Source organism: Sprattus sprattus (genome assembly GCF_963457725.1).
Source record: "Sprattus sprattus genome assembly, chromosome: 6".
Lineage (NCBI taxonomy): Eukaryota > Metazoa > Chordata > Actinopteri > Clupeiformes > Clupeidae > Sprattus > Sprattus sprattus.
The window spans coordinates 35,051,600-35,074,207 of NC_137925.1; the positions used below are offsets into that span (position 1 = coordinate 35,051,600).

At 45.3% G+C, this 22,608-nt stretch overlaps 1 protein-coding gene across 1 annotated transcript in view; it reads right to left on the reverse strand.

The window, feature by feature from the left end:
* Window positions 1–1,177: 1,177 nt before the first annotated feature.
* Window positions 1,178–22,608, reverse strand: part of stox2b (storkhead box 2b) — a gene marked incomplete at both ends in the record, with an annotated part of 57,241 nt that continues 35,810 nt past the window's right edge. The window contains 3 exons of the mRNA XM_080840582.1: window positions 1,178–1,358; window positions 4,534–6,877; window positions 11,604–11,756. Coding sequence (XP_080696708.1) covers window positions 1,178–1,358; window positions 4,534–6,877; window positions 11,604–11,756 — 2,678 coding nt within the window. The remainder of the gene's footprint in view (window positions 1,359–4,533; window positions 6,878–11,603; window positions 11,757–22,608) is intronic.

Consider the following 22,608-nt stretch of genomic DNA (forward strand, 5'->3'; position numbering starts at 1 on the left):
TTTTAGGGAGTAAAATGTTTATTGAATTTAGCACCAGGAGGGAATTGTATCAAAAAATGTCAAGTCTGTTTACTTTGTCTGGTGAGGTAAACACTTGGTGTTCTTAATTATCCATGCTTCTAAATGAGATGGTCTATTGACATGGCACAGTTCCAGAAACACATCACAGCTTATGATGAAGACGGATCTCTGATCGATCACGGGCCTTTACCTCTGTTTGAAAGTGAATCATTTAAGTGAATCAACTTGTTTTCTTTCTTTGTAAACACAAAGTGATTTGTACTGGGAACAAAGTTTGACAGGTGGGAAGAAAACGAACAATATACACAAGGGGATTTAAAAAACAATAATGATCGTTCCAGGGAAATGATTATCAATTTAGAGACACAAATACCTTGTGTTAGATTCTTTTGAGCCTTTCAGTAACTACAGGTCTTCATGAAATATTTACATACAGCTATTAAGAGTGGGATGTGTCTACAAAATAAATCAATCAAAATGTAAACCTACTGTAGGTCCTCAGAAATGAGTGTGTATCCACATATACCACAGCAGCAGCAGCGGCACTGTTCTTAGTGATGCAGCCTAAACGATCAGTGTTTGGAGCAGAGAGCAAAGGAGACCCAGCACATCTGTATGGCGACACATTAGACAGCAGGCGAGAAACTTCCAGCATCTGTGGCGACAAACGAGTTGTTTTGTGGCTCTGCGCACCTGACAATATAGTATACGACAAGTGTGCAGAAGTATGACTACATCTGACCTGAGAGAATAACTTTCAGACTCAACCCATTGAAAGGTGAAAAGAAAAAACAAGACAGTTAATGCCAAATACACGACAGAAAACGACTGAAATAAACCTGGCCAAGTGAGTGAAGGTTTACCCGTAGATTACAACAGGCCGTGCACGGTGGCTCATACAGGGGTCTTTAAAAAGTCAGATGATTTCTATACAAATCTTATGTTGTATTTCAGTTTGAGTGTATGCAATGTTTCATGGCATTCAGAGCACCAAGAAAAAAAAGCCTTTTTTCCAAACACCGGCTTTTGCTGGTATTGTTTTTTTTCGTTTGACACGGGGCAGCTTGAAAAGGGTTGTTTGCAGGGTGTTAACATCTAATGGAGGATAAAACAGTATTTCCACCCAGCTCCTCCCCCTGGTAGGGTTCTGTGAAGATTATACACTTGTGATGGATGCTTTTTGTGTCCTCTCAGTTCGAGCGTTGGGCGCTTCAGGGGGGTGCCGATAGGGATAGGGCGGGGGGTTGCCGCTGGTGTGCCGAGGACTCAAGGCCAGATTCTGACGCCTGCTACTCTCCACGGTGCTGGACGTGTTCGAGGCCAGGCTCTCCCGCGTGCTAAGTGAAGAATACAAAAGACAAAAGAGAAGAAAAAGCCAGAGAAAGAGAATGAAACAGAAGAAAGAAGCAGGCCGAGCAGACTAAAAAGATGATAGATTGTAAATGAGCTTCCTGTGTTTACACAGCAATGTCAACAGATAATTACAGAAACAGATGGCTTTGGGGAAGCTTTGCTCCCATCGGAGGGACCTAGGGTTAGGTTGAGGGGGGTCTCTGCATGCAGACTACAAATAGGACGCCATACAGACAGACTACTGTACACGAGGAAAGGAGGGAAATGAAGGAAAAGAAGAGATGCACAAGAAGAGGAGGTACAAAACAAGGGTTAAGACAATGACGGAGAAAGATCAAGTCTGACCGTCATGAATTTTGAGTTGAAAGGAATAATACATTTTATATTGCTTGGACATTTTTGAAGACCTCGCCTGCTATTATATAAACCACTAAACTGGCAATACTTCTCCAGCTGAATCCTCCTAACTTAAAAAAAAAAAAAAAAAAAACATTTCTTTAAACCAATAACGATAAAACAAAGTTGCGTGTCTATAGTAAGTATGTTGATCCGTTTTGAGAGTTAAAATCAGATCCAGGTTTAAACCAGTGTGATACGTCAATCGGACAAATTCCCCAAACCATTACTACAGATGTGAGTTTGATTGTGTTCACTGCCATATGTGTTGTTGTCTGAACTAATATGGTTCAGTGGTTCACTAATGTGTTCTTAGAACTTTCTGGAAAGCGGAATGATCGACTGTGCCCCCATCGATCATAGATGGAACAAGCCACCCATGAAGGGATTTGAGGGATCAGCAATATTCAATCCAAACAAATGTCAAGCTGTGATTTGTTATAATTCCTGTAAATATTACAGCCAGTAATGTTTGCACATCTTGTGTGAATACCCAACAAAAATCTTTCAAACTCGCCAAGTCTAATCAACTAATATAATCTATTATGATTTTGATCAACTACTATGAAGCTGAAACACTAGGGTGTTAGCATCTGTGCATTATGAGTAGACTGACAGATGTAGTAGAAGTATAAAACACTTTGTAGCTGAGGGTAAGAATTGCTTAGTGCTATATTTCATCAATACCCCTGTAGCATGAGTATCTGATTGTATACTGGATAGATGAGAACCAGCTTCTTTTAGTGGGTTTTTATGGGAAGTCAAAATTCTAGTGACCGCTATATCACATGTGAAACATATATTTAAGTGCACATCTGGTTATTCTGTTTAGTGTTTTGTTTCTGAGCCGAAAGAAGAATGCACAATGTTAGCCAAGCTAATTAAAATGAAGACATGGATCTTTCCAGCAGCTGAGGTGTTGAAAAGCTGTGATTTAATATAATTCCCTGAAATATTACAGCTAGTAATATCTTGTGTGAAATCCTAACAAGCCTTTCAACTTGGCTGAATGTCAACTTTTGATCAACTAAAATGATTTAAAGACTAGGACAGCAAATCCTTGCAAATTGTCAGAAAACATGATGGATTGACTGTGCCGATGACTCTATGTTGTGGTGAACACTTATCGTCTGTGTGTGGGAAAATATTGCAAACAGAGAATGTGTGAATTATTAGCAGCATGTAAATCATCCAACCCACAAAAAATGGTGAAATATTACAGTGATTTCAGTGTAAATACACTTGTGAGGGAGAATATTCTACTTCAATATGGATCCTATTTGTAAATACGTCATTGGATGTTTCATTTAGCACACAAATAATTGAGCAAAAGTAAGGGGAAAAGATGAGAATGAAGGGAAGGGAGGGTGGGGACAGCGATGAATTCAGCACAAAACAACACAGGGACTAACACAGAGATGACATAGCCTAGATACTATGAAAAAAAAACATACTTTAATTAGCAACTTAAAAATACAGTTGAACACTTGCAAAAATGTAACGACAGACAGAACATATTTTTCTTCTGAGGATGTGAGAAGAACTGCATGATACTGATCAGTTAGAAAATGTATTGGCACTTGTTATGCAGGCTGTCTGTCTGTGCAGACATTCACTCCCAGCTGTAGTTTACTGTAACCTGAGAGAGATGGCCCAGTGCTTCGAATCATGTGACCTAAATTGCCACTTCCTCTTAACATGTTCCTTTATGTAAACAGAGCTGCTGAACCCAAGTGATGTATTTGAGGGTCAGTTAAAGTTCTGATGAAAGTAAGTTAACCCATGTCCTAAAAAGTCTTGATAGTCAGGCTAATGATATACTGGACAACATTTTGTTCACATTGTCTGAAACATCTGAGAAACCTACAGAAGAGGATGCACTTTTACAGGTAGGGTTTTCAGATAAAGACAAATACGAAATTTTACTATCATTTGTATAAAATGTATTCAGTCCATGTTTCTCAGCAACGTCCATACAAATCACTTCAGGGGGTTGACCAGTAGATCACTAGTCTGGGTCACGGCTGGGACGGGAGAGTCACAGACAAGGAGAGGTCACCATCACAGACAACTCAGTGGCATCACAAGGGTATCAGGGAGTCAGGGAGTGGGAGACACAGAGCTCAGGTTGGATGGTGTGGTATGAGGACCAAGACATATGGAGGAGAACATCCTTTAGTGGAGAACTGCACACAGTCATGTTACAGCAGTGCCTAATGACAACACAGCTTTCACCCAAACTTTGTAAACTGAGAGAAAACTAATAAGCTAAAGTTGTGGAAGATGGTTGTTCTTTACACACCACACAATCTGAGTCATAGAATAAACAAAAGCAAAGGGGACTCGACTTGGACATGAGTGACTGCAACGAAAACAAAACCACACAAATACGTAACAACAAACAAAACCAAATATGAACAAAAAGAGACTTTGTAAACAAATGTTCAAATTCACAGAAAAAAGCAAAGACAAAACAGGTAGTGGTTCACTTGGAAAATTGGATCATGGTGTTTGAAAGGGGGCAAGGAATATTTAATAAGCCTTTTTTTTGAACAGGGCTTTACCACCAATAAAACACAGGACACATGGGTCATGTTCACTTGAATTCTATGTCATACAGGAAGTCTTGGGTTGAAAAATGCAGCATCACACATCATACTTACACATTTGAATATTCACAGAATAAAAAAACAACTCCTTTACCCTGCCGTCAGTGTGTACCGCATGTATCGGGCCGTCCCTCTAAAGCGAACTACGTCTTACCGTGGCGAGTTAAATCCACTGTCCACAGTCACACTGCTGCTGTCCATACTGTCAAGTCGTGTGGAGTGGGCCGACTTCTGGCTGCTGCCGTTCTCACTCTCCTTGGGGCCTGGGAAGGTGAGGTTCTTCTCGAACTTCCTCTGGAGGTCACGGTCACGCTCCCTCTCCAGGAGCCACTGCATGGTGCCCCCCTCCTCCATTGCCTTCTCCTCTCGGGCCGTCTTACGGGACGCCTCCTCGGAGTCGTCGTCTGACACGTTGTAGTAGTCGTAGGTGGTGTTGGCACTTGGGTCCGCGCACGCAGCCTGTTCTCGGCATGGTGAGGGAGGCAGGGATCGGGGCTTTTCGAACCGCTCTTGACCATCAACAGCGTCTGGGGCCTTGGTGTGTGTTGTTGCGGTGGTGCAAAGAGTGCCGAGCTCTGGGTAACCACTGTCCACGAAGTCAGGTGGTTTGAGCAGCGTTTCCTGGTTATAGACATCTGCTATTTTGTCTCCCTTGTTCATATCAGAGGGGGGCTGGTGCAAAAATCGTCCATTTGGCAAGGGTTCGAGTGCCTGACTAGGCACCTGTAGAGACATGCCACCCTGTCCATTTGCAGTGTCGTCTTTATATTCCACAGGATGAAGGGAGGTGAGGATGGGGGTCTGTCGTTCGGCGTGCATGCCCATTCGCAGGACGTCCATTGCAAAGTTGTGCGGGGAAGGCCCGGGAAGGACCCCTTCATTCAGTGTGTTGCATTGGAAGTAGTTCTCGTCGGCAGCGGACGGCTTCGGCAAAATGGGTTTCATTTCGCTGTAGATCGGCTGTAAACTGTCTCGGCTTCTACTCTTTTGCATTGGCTGACAAAACCCTGTGCTCTCGAGCGTTACCCTTCCCATGTCAGGCACAAAAACGTCCGGACTTAAATTAGCAGCAGAGAGCAGGCCTCGGGAGAAATGGGCGGCCTGGGCCGAAGCCCTAAGTGTCCCATCGTCGGTATAGTACCGACTCCCATCCTCGGGGCTAAACTCATAGTCCTCCGGCATGTCCAAAAAGGGGCCCCCCAATGGCCCCTTGGAATTGTCCATGGAGCGGGATCTTTCTTTGGCCTTGTCCGACCTCTCGTTGCGGGACTTCCTCTCCTGGGTATGACTGTGGCTGCGGTGGACCTTGGAGTGGTTGGATGCCCTGGACGGCTCAGGGAAGGGCACCTCTGTCCGCCGCTTGGCAAGCTCACCAGACACATCCCACTCCGGCGCTGTGGTGAAGTGCGACTCCACAATGTTGGGGTTGCTGTGCACCATGTGCTTCCCCCGGTTGCGCTCCATGGAGTACATCGCTTCACGCGGCGACCGCACTAGCGACGAGCTGTAGAAGCGGTAGTCCCGGTACTCACGCTCTGCCGCTAGGTCCAAGTTCGATCCTTCGGACGGGTTGCCCCGAAAAACCCGTGTCTTGCTGTGGGAGCGCGAAGGCTTGCCCTGCGGCACCTTGCGGTGGCTGCGGCTGCGCTTGCTGCGGCCGCTCTGCTTGGCAGAAGAGCTAGCCTTGCTGCGCTGCGCCTTCTCCTCCTCCAGCCTCTTCATCACCGCAGTGTGCCGCGCCAGGTTCTCCACCGTCAGGTCCGGGTTGATCCGCCGGATGATCTCCATCTCCACATCCCGCGGCACCGTCGTGGGCGTCTCCTCGTCCCGCAGGGGCCACTCCTCAGGTGGGAACTGGGCAGAGAAAGTAGCCAGCTGCTTGGTCTTGTCCTTCTTGAAGCTTAGGCGGAAGAGCTTGAGGCCAAACTTCTTGGACTGCTTCTCGCTCCCACCAACACCAGTGCTGCTGCTGCTGCTGTCTTTGTGTTTACCCATCGTGTCACTCTTGAACGGGAAGCTAAGGGTGCTCTTGGTCTTCTCCGTGGGCGGCGGCAAAGCCTGGGGATGTTGTGTTGGAGGAGAGGGGTGGAGGTCCCGGTGCTCCTTGGCTATCCTCCTCTGCAATGTGGAAGAGTGTTGGTGATGGTGACCAGGAGCCTCCTCCCGGTAGCCGACGACGTAAGGTTCGCTGTGGTTCTTGTGGTGGGACCTCTCCCTCACGCATCCCGAGGAGGAAGGGGTCATGGCTCCGGCGTGAGGGGACGTGCACTGCTGAGGCGACTGCAGGTGCTGCAGCGGCTGGGGCTGCTGTTGCAGGTGCTCTGGTATCCGCTCGTCCAGATGGTACCACTTGCTGCTGCTGCGGATGAGGGACGGCGTGATGAAGTACGTCTGCGGCGTCACGATGAAGTAGCCCTCGGGGCTGGGGTAGATCTTGCGCTCACGCACCAATATGTTCAGCGTATGCCGCAGGATCTCCGGGCTGGGAGTGGGCACACCTGCGTGCGACACAGAATAGGATTTAGGTGATTGAGCTCAGCGGCAGGATTAACAACACATAGAATATAACTTTTGAATGGAAGAGCTTAAAGACATTTAATCAGGTGAGCAGAACATTTCATAAATAAAGATGATGTTACTGTTCAAAAAGAACACTTTTTTTCCATATGTGCCATAACACATTATATGGGCATTCTTAATTTTTGGTAAAGACTGAGATCATGAAAAAAACGATTGGGGAAAAACAACAAACGATCCCCTTGTGTGTATCACATTTATAGTGTAACTGTTATTATTAGTCATCAATTATTTAAATATGGATTCCATATATCCATTGGTCTCTAGAGCATGGGAATATCTTTGGCACAGGGCTTAATAAACAGCTCCCTCCCCTTAGCCTCCGTTGGTCTACGTCAGAGTGCACCGTCACTCCGCTGCATCTAAAGTATTTCTCCCTGTTTCATCATGGTGCCCTTTCCACCAGTCCCATGTGATGCAACCCCCCTCCGACTGCGACTACACGCTGCAGCACACACACAAAAAAAAGAAAAGAAGAAAAAGCATCCTCCCATCCGGTAAAGTCCCATTAAGTCCTCTATGCAATATCAGGATGCAGATTAAAAGCATGGAGCGTGGTACTTCAATGTTTTCCTTTTCATCAGAGCTGCACCAATGTCACATAGCTGGTAAGTCAGAGACTCTAAACTATTAGTGTCCTCGCACAGATTGTGTGCGTGTGAGAAAAGCTGGATCTGGGAGGGATTTTCCTGCCGTAATATATTTGTTGTGTTCTAATCTTTGCACAACACCGCTTGAATCCGCATGACTTCAACCTGAAGATAGTAATAAAGCCGGGTGGATTGCAAATATAGGCTGTCCAAACACCCCCCCCCCCCCACACACACACACACACACACACACACACACACACAGCCTGCAGACAAAAGATCAAACCGGCAGGCTCCCATTCTATACAATAAAGAGCTTGAACTTGTCGGGGGGTTGCCTACCATTACATCATGCCACTGTCTCTGACAGCCCAGTTCAGTACTACAGCCTCCATTTGTTCTTCTTCTCCAAGAATTTAAAACAAAAGTATTCCCAGAGAGAAACAGACCCTGTGAACAAATCCAGTGTTAGGGGAGTGTGCTCTCCCTCTCTTTGTGTTGTGTTTAAGATGGTAAATAACGTGCCGAGTCTAGCTGCATTCATCACCGATTTCATATGAAAGAAAACGATTACCAAAAGTCAGGAAGAGCCAGACTAGACATACAGCTCCTCTATAGTGTGGCAGTCTCAAAGGAGGAACACAGACGACACAGATCCTGCCGTTTAGGACCAGATCTGGTCCAGACCAGTGGCTGGAGTCAGAGCCAGAGGTGCGTTCAAAATACAAACAAAGGCAAATGGTTTTCAAACTATTTTTTTCCTTTGCTTGGACTGCGAACAGTTTGCAAACACACATGAATGGGGTAGTTATCTGCAAACATACATGGACGCTGGCCTACTCTTATAGTTTAAATCGTACAATTTGTAATGTTCACACAAAACTTTTTTTTTTTTTTTTATGTATTTTGTGTCAAACATTCACGGAATTTGAACGCATCTCAGATTTGGAACCAGGAGGGTATCCCAAGAACACGGATTAGTGACGAGCCTGGCAAAGTTACCTGAGCGAGAGTGGTAAACCTCCAAAATAGAAGAGCCCCATAGCGTCACTCTCCATGCAAAACAAAGCCAGGGCTCTTCTAATGAGAGGTTAACCACTTCCTCAGAGTTCACTTACCAAGGTTTATCACTAAACCACGCACTTGCAACACCCTCTACATCATAGTTAGGTCCTGTCCAGAACTAGTTCGCCACCCTTGATTCCTTAATTTTCACTTGCCAGAAATGTTACTGTGTAACCATGCTACCATTAGTCGTTAGCTTCAAGTGCATTTGTCTACTCTTACTAACATAAATGATTTTCATTCAGAAATGATCAGTTTTCTTGTTTTAATCTAAAGAGACAGCAGGGCCATGTTGAGTCCTCATCATGTCTCAGCTTACATATGTAAAGTATACATAAAAGACCCAAACAGATTAGGTTCAGTCTCTGTTTCTACATGATCGGACACTGATTCTGTCAATTTAACCCCACAGCATCACTAGACTAAAGTGTCCCATGACAGACCCATGACTTCATCTTCGGTACCTTGGATCATCGTCATCCTAATCTGACAGAAGCACTGGCCTTGATCCCTCTGAGGATGAGTCGAAGACAGCATCCTCCACCCAGCACACACTCAGTCGTCCAATTAAGACCAGGACTCACGCAAAACTTGGAAGATTGTGTTAGCTGTTGGCTAGTGGCTGCGCTAAGAATGCTACTTGACTCTAAAGAATAGTTTGAGGAAACGAGGTGATACGGAACTGAAAAGGGTTTTATTTGTCTGCAAAATCTTAAGAGGAAGTCAGAAAAGTACATACTCATGGAAGATGTGCATGTATTAGCAGTAGACCACTAGCAGAGTAAGGTCTCTTTTTATTGTGGTTAGATTCTGGTTTGCAGTCTTGCACAAGGATTTAGTTTGGATGATTTAATTAGCTTTATGTGTGTCACATGTTTTGGACGGTTGCACAACCCTTCGTGCCATGAAGGCCTGAAACAGCTCAAACTTGTTTGACTTTATTACTACTAAATAGTCTGGTGTCTTCTTATATTGCAAAAAAAGGTAAACAGTAGCCATTGCCTAAAAGATTGCTCATGCATGGCTGAAGAGGTTTATTTGCAACATCAAATGTTTTTTTTACAAGAGTTTTATATACTTAACTATTTACACTACCGATACGACAGTAGAAACTCCACAGTTTTAGAGGAGATGAAATGGCAAGAAATACAGTGAGGACTCTATCCTCGAAGTTCCTGTGTGCCTGTCCTCCATTGACAACATGTATACCTTAATTGCACAGTCAGTTGTGTCTGCTAAATGAATATGTGTAAATATGAATGTGAATCAACAGCTTATATATCATTATCACAGCTGGGACCTCAACAGTGCCACACAGACGCGAGGCCTCCTGACAGGAGAAGCATGACTATGACCTGCTTTCATTTTTTTCCATGCTCGTGCGAGATAAACCCAGCATGTGGTGAGGCCATGAGGAATACCTGGGGAAAGACATGAATTTCACTCATTTTAAGTACCACCTTGAGTAAGGTTGAAAACCTTCCTGCCTGCAGTAAATTGTTCCTAAATACTCGTTAGTCACCGGTAAAATGCACTTTCCCCGTGGCAGAGTGCCTCATATTTGAAATGCATATTTCACTGAGCTCTGTAATGACCACATCTGGAGGAAATCACTCCGACACTGGGGTGACCAAGGACTGCTGCTCATGGCAAGCCTCTCTTCCAGTTACTCTCAGCAAGGGATTCATTCATTCTGAGGTTCAGGCATTAATCTTGCATCTGGTAGAAAATCCCAGGGCAGATTTGTTCTCCTGATCATGTTGTTTCCTCTCACTTGATACATTTTTTCCTCTTATACTCATTTCAGTCTTTTCGAAAGAGTCTTTTGGCTTCAGACAGAATACAAATATCTCCTGAATGTATATTCAAGATTTTGATTTTGAATTATGAAAGTCACTTCAGTGATGTCAAAAAGACAAAGATTGCTGACACAAAAAAATAATCTGATCAATATTCCATCCAGCATGCCAGTAGAAACCGCAGTAGTATCTGTTAGGGTATTTGTTTGTCAGCACACAAACATCCTGCCAAACCACATCCCAACGGAGGGGCTCAATCCTGTGCGGACACTAAACTCGTACAGGTGCCTGTATCTTATTCTTGTGCTTCATCTCCTGCAAACCTGAAACCTACCCATCAATTCATTTTAACTGTCAGATTCGAGGATTTAACTGGAATGCCAAACAGTTAATTGAGTTGACCTTAAAAACAACCTACCACTTACACTACCTTGAATATTACTTTTAACCAACAGTGAAATTTGCTCAGAAAGATGGAAAGATAATAGTATAATGTTCCAGACTTTATTCCACATAATATCCTCCATTTTACATAACTGTTAAGCATTACAACCAGTAACACAGTGAAGTAAGAACAGTGGTTGATGCCAGGTTTGATATCATAATCCTGACACTAATTCTGACCCTGATGTACATTTAATCAAACACTACAGTCTCTGCTTACTCTCTCACTTCTGCACTTGCTTAGGTAAGTGTGTTAGATCATCTCTTAGATAAGAGCATCTGTCACATAAACAAAAGATGTCAGAAAAAGCCAATGGTCCCATTGTAAACCACAGACCAGAGAGAAAATGGGACACTATCAAAGAAGCCACAAAAACAGAAGGCCACACTGTGAAACACATGTGAACAAGTAAATAGGACCATTTGCAACATGTCAGACAGAGCACATGGGAGATTACAAATCAACTCTTCAGACGTGAATAGGACACTACAAAACAAGTCTTCAAACATGAATAGGACACTACAAAACAAGTCTTCAAACGTGAATAGGACACTAAAAAACAAGTCTCAAAAGGCATATAGGACACTACAAAACACATATGAAAAAGTAAGGGGCTCTGGGAGACAAAGCTGAAAAGGTAAATGACACATTGTGAAACATTTATGCAAAAAGGAAATTGGGCAATGTGAGACATGTGAGAAGAGTAGCACTGTGACATCAACATATGAAGGGGACAGGCCTCCGTTACCTGGGAAGCATGCTGCCAGATGATCGACGAGGGTCTCCTGACTGACGGCCTTGCGGGCCACGTTCATGGCCGAGATGGCCAGGCACAGGATCTCCCCCAGCGGGATGAACTGGGACTGGCTGATAGGCGACATGCTGATAGGAGACACATCACCTGCAGGGGCACAGAGAGGAACAGGGACAAAGAGTCAGACAGAGAGAATGAGAGAGAGAGAGAGAGAGAGAGAGAGAGAGAGAGAGAGAGAGAGAGAGAGAACAATAACGCCTGGAGAAACACCTGCTTGGTGAACTGGTCTAAAGAGCCTGGGACCATACGGAGATGACTGGAAGCTCTTGATAGAGTACAGGTCTGATTTTGTCTGGTTACTAATAGTGAACGAAGAATCAGTCCCATCTTGGTAAAGAAAAGAGTGACACTTTGATTTTGTCCCACAACTGGGCACCACTCACAAGAACAACACAGCAGTCTGACATGCATGTTTTGTCTCCACATAGTGAAAAAGGCATAAGGTTTCCACAAGAGGTTTGGAATGATAGCTGTACTGTTGAACCTGTGAGGCTTTGGCTGTATTCAACAATTAATCTGTACGGTAACGTGAGGCTAGCAAGATAAAAAAGAATTAGCTTCATGTCGTATGCAATAGTTCCTTAATAAAAATATCAGACTTGGAAACTTTGCATGTCTGGACTTTTCCCCAAGAGAATCTATTTGTAACAGATTTATAACATTTATGCGACAGAATGGATTACAAGCAAATTGAGATTAACCACATATATTTACTGAATCATTTGATGGATAAACTTGTAGTAAATCATTGAGAAGAGTTGGGAAAACATTTCTTTGTTTGGTGCGTGCCAAAAGTTAAACTGACAGAACCTCCAGCTGCTTCAAAGCGGTTCAAATCTGATATAGCGCCTGATCATTTCATAGCCAATTGATTGCTCGACAGATGCAGTACATTAAACATATGACATACTTTGCAAATGATTTCCCTAATGTGGAGATAATTTGTCTGTTAACTGTTCACATCAGTCAAAATGTCGTGGATGCAGGACGACTTCTGACTTGATTGCCTCTCTGGAACTACAAGCACCACAGCCAAAACCCAAATCTCAGATCACACTTGGCCGACATGCAACCCAACGGGAGAGTGAGAGTAAACTTGGTGCTCCCTTTACTTGGCCTCAAATCCAAGGGGTTTCCACGGCCACCACACCAACACGAGAGCTGTCCCCACGGCAGCCAATCACCTGTGGCCTGGAGGGTGACTGTGAACAGGTGGGGGTGCCTGTAAACGCGGGGGTTGGTGTCAGGCCTAAGCAGCTCAGCCCAGAGCTCCATAAGGTGGGGTAAGCCGGGCCAGTTCTGGCTTGGGGACGGAAAACACATGGTTAATGCTGGGGCTTGGCGAGGGGGCAGGAAGTAAGCTGATTACCCTCACTCGTCCATGTGAAAGACAGGACACCCTAGACTTGCACCCATGTGATGAAACTCCTGAGTTCCTGCTTGTAAGAGGGAGAAGAGTATCTGTACTCTGTCCGAGAGATGTTAGCCACGCTGCTGTAGTGGGCAGGGTGAAGATGCAAGGCAATCGGATGTTTTAACTGGGCTCCATGCCATGCAGGTAATATTCACTAGAACAAAAAGGGTGACATACAAGAGACAGGGCGGTCGAGAGCGGGCTCTAGCAGGTTTAACTGGTGAAGTGGCTACGGTTACAGTTGGTTAAAAAAAACCACACATGCAGCAGTTGGAGCTCATGTTTGAAGAAGATAACGGTGATGCTTCTTGTTTTGTGAGCAAACACGCAGTTATTAGCCACAATTGAAACTTGACAGCCTAGAATCAAAATTTGACAACGCTACAACTCTACATTCTGTAATATAGCAACTGATCAAACGATAACACAGCGACAAATAATTGACACAAACCAAATTAAGGAGACCCTAGCTGGTTAAGGCTAAAAAGAATTTAACACACTTGTATCCAAAGTGACTTACAAGGTTGCATAAATAGAAGAATAGAATATTACCAATATTAGCTGCTTAACTTTATCTGACAAACTACAACTCTAACAAATGCTCCAAAGCTGAGCAGAAGAGCTAATTTATTACAAATGTGCTATTTCAAATCCGTTATTAAACGCAGATACAGCATACCCCCAGTGTAATCGTCTGAACGGCCAAGTTGAATCCTGGCCTAGTTTCATTGGAAAAACCAACACGTAGAAGAAGTGTACCAGTTTCCACATGGCTTGGATATAGCACTTTCTCAGGTATCAGCTAAGCCGCAATGGAGTTTTTTAAGGTTTTGTTTTTAGACATCAGATTATTTTGCCCACCCAGAAAACTGCCAAGATCCTCCATGGAACAGCTGAACCGCTGTTTCAGCACCAGAGAGGATGTTGTTTGGGGTGGTTCTCCAGGCCTGGTTTGCAGACCTTTGATCTGGCTGACAGTCAAACATCTCTGGGATGAATGGGCTGATAGGAATCAGTTGTAGCAAGTCAAAGCCTCTCTGAATCACAATGGCAGGAGGGAAAACTGAAACCTGATCTGAGACCTGTAAAAACACACTCTATCTGTTAGCTCTGACTGTTAGGCTCTCAACTCAATCATTGTTTTGGAGGAGAGGTACACCTACAGACCCACCAAAATGACCAATTTTTAAACAAAAAAAAACATCAAGTTTGAACGTATGCTAACATGCAATGTTGTAGGATTTCACAAGGTAATTTGTGGGCTAAGGAGTCATATTTAACAATAAATGTATATTAAGAACTCGCATTAAAAAGTGTTAGAAAAAACAAAATAACACAAAAGGTGGTACAACTAACATATTTCACCCTTACACCTCTTCACGCCAAAAAAGCCTTCTCCAAGTGCAATCCAAGTGTACAAAAGCTAACACTAAAATGTGACTTATTCTATCTGGATGGCCATAGTAATAGCAGAGAGAGGCTGACTGAGGAAGTGACCTCATTCATTCAGACGTGTCAACAATACGCTGGGCACAGAAGGGCTGGATAGAAAACATGTGATGTTCCTCTGCGTGCCAGTGCCAGTGCCTCAACCCCAGAGGAGCGAGCCAGGGGCCGGCAGACAGTTCCAGACAGGTCTGGGGCTCGCTCTCGCTCTCATTCAAACTCCAGTTGTCACCCCCCCCCAACACACACACACACCCCTCAACCCCTCCTGGTTTCCCCGACCCCCCACTCCAGCATGGCTGACTGGGGTCCCTCAAGCACAGAGCAGAGCACAGCTGCGGAGTGGTAGTGGAGGAGGGGGGGGGGGGGGGGGGGGGGTCTTAAAGTGGCAAAACCTCTCACACCCCCCTAACCAATTCAATTCTCATTCTTTCCCGGCTAACGACTACACAAGGACTCCCAAGCCTTACAATAAAATACCAAATAAAAAGCTAGCTTTAAATACCCCCCACCCCCACTCCTTCTTTCTGGCTTTCTCTATCTGGTTTGCGGACCAAACAGCAGAGGAGGTGTCTTTCACCGGAGACAAGACTGTAGAGGTCAGGACATGACGTGAGGAGGAGAGAATCCGAGGGGACCTCTTCAAAACACTAAGCTTATGACGGAATGTGTGTGTGTGTGTGGGGGGGGGGGGGGGGGCAGGGGTATAAAAAAGAACCTCTGGTTCCGTATTGCGATCCCTGAATGCATAGACATTTAGGTTTTTCTCCAGAGACTCTTTGCTGTCCGGTGACGGCGCATAAACGCATGAGTTGTGGGGGGAGGATAGGAGAAGGGAATATGTGTGTGTGTGTGTGTGAGTGTGTGTGTGTGTGTGTGGGGAGGGGGGTGGGGGGATGAGAGCACGAGAGAAAAATTCTGCGCCCTGCCATTCCCCTCACAGCCAGCCGCTCTTTGTCCATGCACCTCCTGCTCAACCCCACCCCCTTCTATTGTGATTCACGCCAGCCCTGCTACGTAACACAACCTAATTAATGCGCACACACACTCTTACCCACACACACATACGCAACCGAGACAAGGGGAGGAAGAGCGCAGCGCTCGAAGGGAGAAAATGAAATGAATGAAAGAGATTCAGTACCTTGGCCTTTTATATTTCCCCTCTCCTGCTTCGATGTCTTCAATAATCCAAGCGCGATTCAAAGGTAGCTCTTTTGGCTGCTGTCTTCAGACAAATGAGCATTCACTTCAGGGTCTTACCCAGAATGCTCCTCTCCACACAAAGACAAGGGAGGTGTGACCAATCACATTGTGGCTCGGGTATGCTCCGTTTGCTCCACAGCTCCCTCCCCTTCTCACAGTGAGTGCCCACTGACACACAAGCTACTGGGCGGGCACCCCACCCCCACCCCGGAACACGTCGTCATGACAACGCTTCCCAGCAGTTGCTCGGCGCGCTCGCTGCCTAGTGAGGCTCCCATTAATTCCCTCTCTGTGGCTCTCTCCCTCTTTCTCTCTCTCTTTCTCTCTCCCTCTTTCTCTCTCTATCTCTTTCCTCTGCACTTGCCCTGCGATTGAACCAGCTAATCAAAAATGAAGGGGCCAATGCAGCATAGCTGACTCAGGGCACTGTGCTCTGTGGTGTGTCAAAAAGCAGGTGAGACTCACACTGCCCTCTCTCTCTCTCTCTCTCTCTCTCCCTCTCTCTCCCTCTCTCTCCCTCTCTCTCCCTCTCTCTCCTTCACTCTCTTTCACTAGGGCCAGGCAGGAGAGGTGGGGGTGGGGGGGGGGTAGAGGTGAATGTCTTTTGTTATCTAATTAGGACAGACTCCACCAACAGTGGCTATTTAAAGAAAGGGAGAAGACTTACTTGCCGTTATTTATCATTACATCAGATACCGTAACTTAAAATGGTGGAGCACCAAGGACCAATCATAATGACAAATCTGTACCTGCGTGTTCCCTGTACTACAAGTAAGCTTTCAGTGAAACATCTGAAAAATGACTACACATGTAGGAAACTATTAAAAATAATCCCCCACAATAGATTCAGGGAATATGAATGCATGCACAAAGAACACCAAGGAATAACAAACTAAGCAACATGGAAAAGAGTTTACTCGGGCGGATGGTTGGAGTTCAACATTCAGAACTAGGGGTTCAAGTTGTTAGTTGTTGATAAATAAATAGAAAACAATCCAGCACTAGATTTAAGGAATGAATAGAAATAAACTTAACACTAGATATAAGGAATGAATTGCATGGAGAACATTTAAGGTATGACAGACGGAGCCTCATGGAAAGTAGTGTACTTGGGTTGATAGCTGCAGCCACACTTTCAGAACTGGTGGGTCAAGTTGTTAAGTGTTGGTATCACTGTTGCTAGTAGCTTCTGGCTAAATCTGTTAACGTGACAAGAGGGTGTGAGGAGAGATAGGAGACAGTAAAATGCGGAAACGTGTGTGTGTGTATATATGTGTGTGTGTGTTGTGTGTATTTGTGTGGGTGTGTTTATGTGTGTGTGTTGTGTGTTGTGTGTGTGTGTGTATGTGTGTGGGTGTGTAGAGCCAAGTCATGGGGGGAGGGGAGGTGCAAAGGTCATCAAGGGAATTAAAGCTGACTGCAAAAATGACTGAGAAAATTCTTTACTTCAACCCAACAAGAACAGGATGCAACTTGAGCAACCCCCCCTGCAGCCCTCTCTTGAAACGCCTCCACTCGCAGCTGACTTCAGTAGCAGGGGGAGATCGACAGGATCAAGACTCAGCCAGCTGGCTCACAGCTGAAGAAGGCCTCTGAGACTGTCTCACGGTTACTGACGCTCGAAAACTGTCTGTCAAACTCAGTGCTCAGGACTAATTGTATGCATTTCACTAAGCAGGAGCCAAGGTCTAAACTTCCCGCAATCTGAAGCCAGAGACCAGGTGCTGCCCCTAACAATGAACAGACAAGGGTGACTGCTACAAGCCCAACAAACTCAACACCAATTACGTCCTTGCCATGTACACAGAGCACATAGCAATACTTCAATTACAGTTATGTTCAGTAGACAATCTAAGATTACAAAGAGAAATAACAGGTGCCCATTAAAATCAAGTAATGCTCTTGCAGAACTGGTCATCAGCATCTCTGATGGTGGGTTTCGGTACTATGTTTTACGGGACCCCAAAATCTTGCCTCCATAACCCTCCCTTTGGGACGAACATGAATGCCCACAAAAAGGACAGAAGAACACCTGGCCTCAACGCCTGAAGTGGCTACATTATCCACACAGTAGACACGAAGAAGCTCATGTCCTGTCCCAGTCCTCATGAGAAGCTTTCCTGTTAGGAGCACAATAATTGGAAAAGACATTTGAACTTTCGACCATAAGCTATCGTTTCTGTAAAGGGTTGGTGTGACAGAGTGCCATCACTACAGAAGAGTATGTGCTCTGACTGTTATGCCATCGCGCCTGGCTCTTTGGCGTTGCGGTCAGAGTGCAGGTTCCTACCCAGTAGACCCGGATCAATTGGAGGATGTGTGAGGGATGCCTGTTATGCGTTAAGCAATGTTACCAAACTGCACCCTGAACGCAATGCAATGCCTGTTCATTGGTATGGCAGTCAGAGCACATACTCATACATAGTGCCGGCACTCCGTCACACTTCCCTTCGGGAAGCGCACCCTTGCACTTCACACACACAGGCATGGGTACCTGCACCCGGACCGCAGTCAGACACACACACAGGCATGGGTACCTGCACCCGGACCGCAGTCAGACACACACACAGGCATGGGTACCTGCACCCGGACCGCAGTCAGACACACACACAGGCATGGGTACCTGCACCCTCACCGCAGTCAGACACACACACAGGCATGGGTACCTGCACCCGGACCGCAGTCAGACACACACACAGGCATGGGTACCTTCGCCCTCACCGCAGTCAGACACACACACAGGCATGGGTACCTTCGCCCTCACCGCAGTCAGACCAGACCAGAGTCAGGCTCACATACTCAACCCAAGTGACAGCACTCGGTCACAGTTATGGAAATCAAACTTAAACACCTAAATGCATGTCTGTCTGGAGGTGCACGTGTTTATATGAAAAAATGTATGCATAAAGAAAATGATTATAAATATATAATTCAGTAAAACCATCTGATTCCTAAAAGACCATGAAGGCAACAGTGCTGAGAAATAGCTAGCAGACAACCAGGAGTCCCAGAAGTCTTAAGACACTCACTGAGGAGCAGCTTCACATGCTCAGACACTAGATGGTGGTAAGTAGCCAACAAAGCCCACGAGCCAATGGGATGAAATGAGCATGACATCACTTGACAAAGCAAGGAACTGGCCCTCTTTGTGTGCGTGCGTGCGTGCGTGTGTGTGTTTCTCCTCGACAGTAACCGCCCTTTGTATTATCTTTCAGAGATCAAAACATATACGAGATGTAACCACCTAGCCGTCCTTCTTTATCACCACTAAATCCTAAGACGTGTTCAAGCACATCGCACCGGTGCCTTATCTCTTTCCAGTGCAGCTTGATTTACCTTGAGAGAAAGTTGGAGGGATTCTGCATTTGCACTCGAATACACTGTGACGTGGAATGACACAAACTGCCATTTTCCATTCGTCTGGGATGAGTCCCCCCCCCCCACACTTAGATGCTACTCAGCCCTAATGTTTTTGACTGCCACGCCCATTATTTGAATTCAGCAAGTTAGGAGTAGTGTTAGGGAGTAGTGCACTACACGTAATTAATCTAGGAGCTTAACTATATTTTACAGTAGCTCATTGGTAGTTAAACTACATTCATATCTGCACAGTGTTTTAAGGAGTACACTTTTTGACATTGTTTGTCTAGTTAAATACTAAAAACATCAAACAATTTTGGGCTAAAAAGAAAGGGGTTCTTTTTATTTTACCATTGCTTCTCTACTGCAATTCAACCCCCTTTGATCAGCTCCACCCGCTTCTTCTTTCATCCTGACCGCTGTTAAGGCATGCCCATGCAATGCTTTCATCAGGCAGCCACCACCACCACCACACATTTTACTTTTGTGGAGCGCATGTGCAAAACTGATTTTTATATTGCTATATATTAACAAATGTGCAGAGAAGATGTGAAGCATGCTATTTTAGAAGTTACCTGCCTAACGGAGTAATCAGGCTTGGTTCAAAACCCCACTCTGGTTTCTTGAGGGCAGGCATCTGACTGATGGACATTGGATACAAAGGAAAAGCTGGCATTCCTTGTTCTTTCCCATAAATAGTGGGGTTTCTATTTTGTTTTTGTTTATGTAACCCAGCAAGAAGTAGGCACTTTTTGCAATAAACTGATATTGCAGCATATTGATATTGCTCTTACACGAAGCTGGCTCCTTTCAGCCAAGTGGAATGCCTCATGGCTCCTCTAATGTTTCCTATCCACAAACCACACCGTATTTCCTCATACGCACACAAGAGAGACTTAGCGAGCTCGACTAGTTCTAGACGGCCTCCAGAACTGCACGGCATAACAATGTTTGTTCTGTATTGACCACACTCCTTAAAGTGCCATCCGACCTCGAGCTGATGAAAGAGGTGGCTTGCACAAACTTGAAAATAACATCATATGCTGCTCGCCCCAGAATAATACAGAAACCCATAACAACCATGAGTGACTCACTTCTGGCTACTCTCAAGATGCTAAACAGTACTCTGTATTCTGGCCATTACATGTCAAAACAGCTGACATCAATGTACTTTGTTCACTATAAGCAATAGAAGGACACTGGCGAATAAAGGCCCCCAGCTGCATGGCTTAACAAGACACAAGAAGAACCCCTACAACCAATGACAAGTTTGTCTGTATCGCAATTTGCCTCATTTCCACATAGATCACAACAGAAACACTGGGAGTTTCGTGACTTGAGTTGGACAACTGGATTTCATTTGAACTGAAACAAGCTCAAACAGAGACGAGCTGTGTATCCACATACACGGCCATCACAGTGCTGAGACTATGAAACAAATGTGTTTGCTTTCTATCTGTCTATGGTGTCTGTTTTTCTGCTGAGCTTGACTGAAGCGGCCTGCTGCATTGAGACCTGTGGAAGCGTGCGTCCCAAACAAACATTCCCCCCCCATGACATGCTAAGAGCCAACACTCTGACACTGAGACACACTAGGCAAACATGGCTCTATTCTGTTGTCCTTTGCCATCTCTACCTCCTCCTTTTTCTCTCTCTCTTTCTCCCTCCCTCCTCCTCAATTTCTCTCTCCCCCTCTCTCTCGTGTACCACCGCACTTCACTAGGACTTCAAATAGACATAATAACACCAAACCATCTCAACAATAGTCAATCTTCTTAGCCTGGAGAGAATGACAGGAAATGACAACATGTAAAATGGCGCAGACAGTTATGGGAATGGGTCTGGCTAAAGATTGATGCAGGAATGAAATCTGAATAATCGCACTTCTAATCTGGCAAGGTCTATGGGGCAGAGCTGGCATCTGGCTATGTCTGTCTAAACACACCCACACACACACACACACACAGACACACACAGGAGAAAGAGGTTCCACCGGTAGGAAATCTCCCAGATAAAGCTCCCATGTCTTGTAGGAAGTGAGATTTCAGTGATATCCTCCAGGTCCAGCTGTTGTTTGGCTGGGCCGTGTGGCTCTAGGTCTGCCTGGGCTGAGGCCATTCTCTACTTGATTTAGGTGGAGGTTATTCTCTCTAGGCTATGATTCACACAGTGGAAGTGCTGACCCTCTGATCAGGTGCTCAGTTCAGAACACACCTGTGGACCTAATCTTCTCATTCAAAAAGGATGTAAACAACTACTGGGACACGCTCAGTGAATTCATGATCAAACGATGACTTTTCAAATCCTAATCCCAGAACAAAAGGCAGTTCTTTTTTTCTTTTTTTTTTGAGAAAGCCTCAGGATTTATGTGTGTGGATGTAAGGTCGTTTGTCTATGTGTGTGTGGATGTAAGTTAGTTTGTGTGTGTGTGTGTAAAGGAGATCATTAGTCAGTATGACTGCATTTTACCAGTCATACTGACTAATTGTGCTAGTAGGCCAAGAATAAACACAAGTGCAGACTGACGACACTCCAAAGCAGATAAAGGAAGAGAAAGAGAGAGCAACAGACAAAGCACACACAGGGGGAGAGATAGAGAGGTGGAGAGAGAGAGAGAGAGAGAGAGAGAGAGAGAGAGAGAGAGAGAGAGAGAGAGAGAGAGATGATTCTTCCTTTCAAACCCAGACGGTATGGCAGAAGACAAATGGAAGTCGAGGGACTGCTGTTTTTTCCCCCTTTACCTCAAAAATGTCCATCTCTCCTCTCTCTCTCTCGTTTCCAGCATTCATGAGGTCCCATTTTACCTCCATTGCAGTAAACAGCCTCGAGTGATTTCAGGGGTGATTTATCTGATTTTTTTTTTTATAGATATCGGCACAACATCTCTCTCTCTCTCTCTCTCTCTCTCTCTCTCTCACACACACACACACACACACACGCACACTTTTCCTGTCCTTTCCCTTCTTCTCCTCTCACACCCCGCCCCTCCACTCCTCTCTCTGTCTGTCCCACTCTCTGCTCATTTATCACCCTGAATGCTGACACCACAGCCGTGTTCCATCTTACCTATATAGCTACTCTTGCTCCCATTCTCTTGCTTTCTTTCTCCCTGTCTTTCTCCCATTATCCTGCTTTCCATCTCCCTCACTATCTCCCCAGAGTCCCCCCCCCCCCCTTCCCCTCCCCAAAACCCCCAATCTTTCAACCTGAGGAATTTTGGGAAAAGAGACACTGATTAATGCGCAGGTGGATTATTTCCATATTTGTCCCGTTCTTTTAAAACCCCACCATGGTCTACTCCACTGCTTAGACTCTCACAGGGTTGGCCTGGAGGCTCCTGGATTCACTGTCAACCAGCTGGCCATCCAAAGACAGTTCAGACCATCTACCCCCCCCCCCCCCCACCACCACCACCCTTCCCTCCCCCTCATACATTGTTAATAAGCCAGAGATTGTATTGCTCTGTATGTGCTGATATGTTTCCTCCCCTTTTTTCAGGCTTTTGGATTAGGAGAG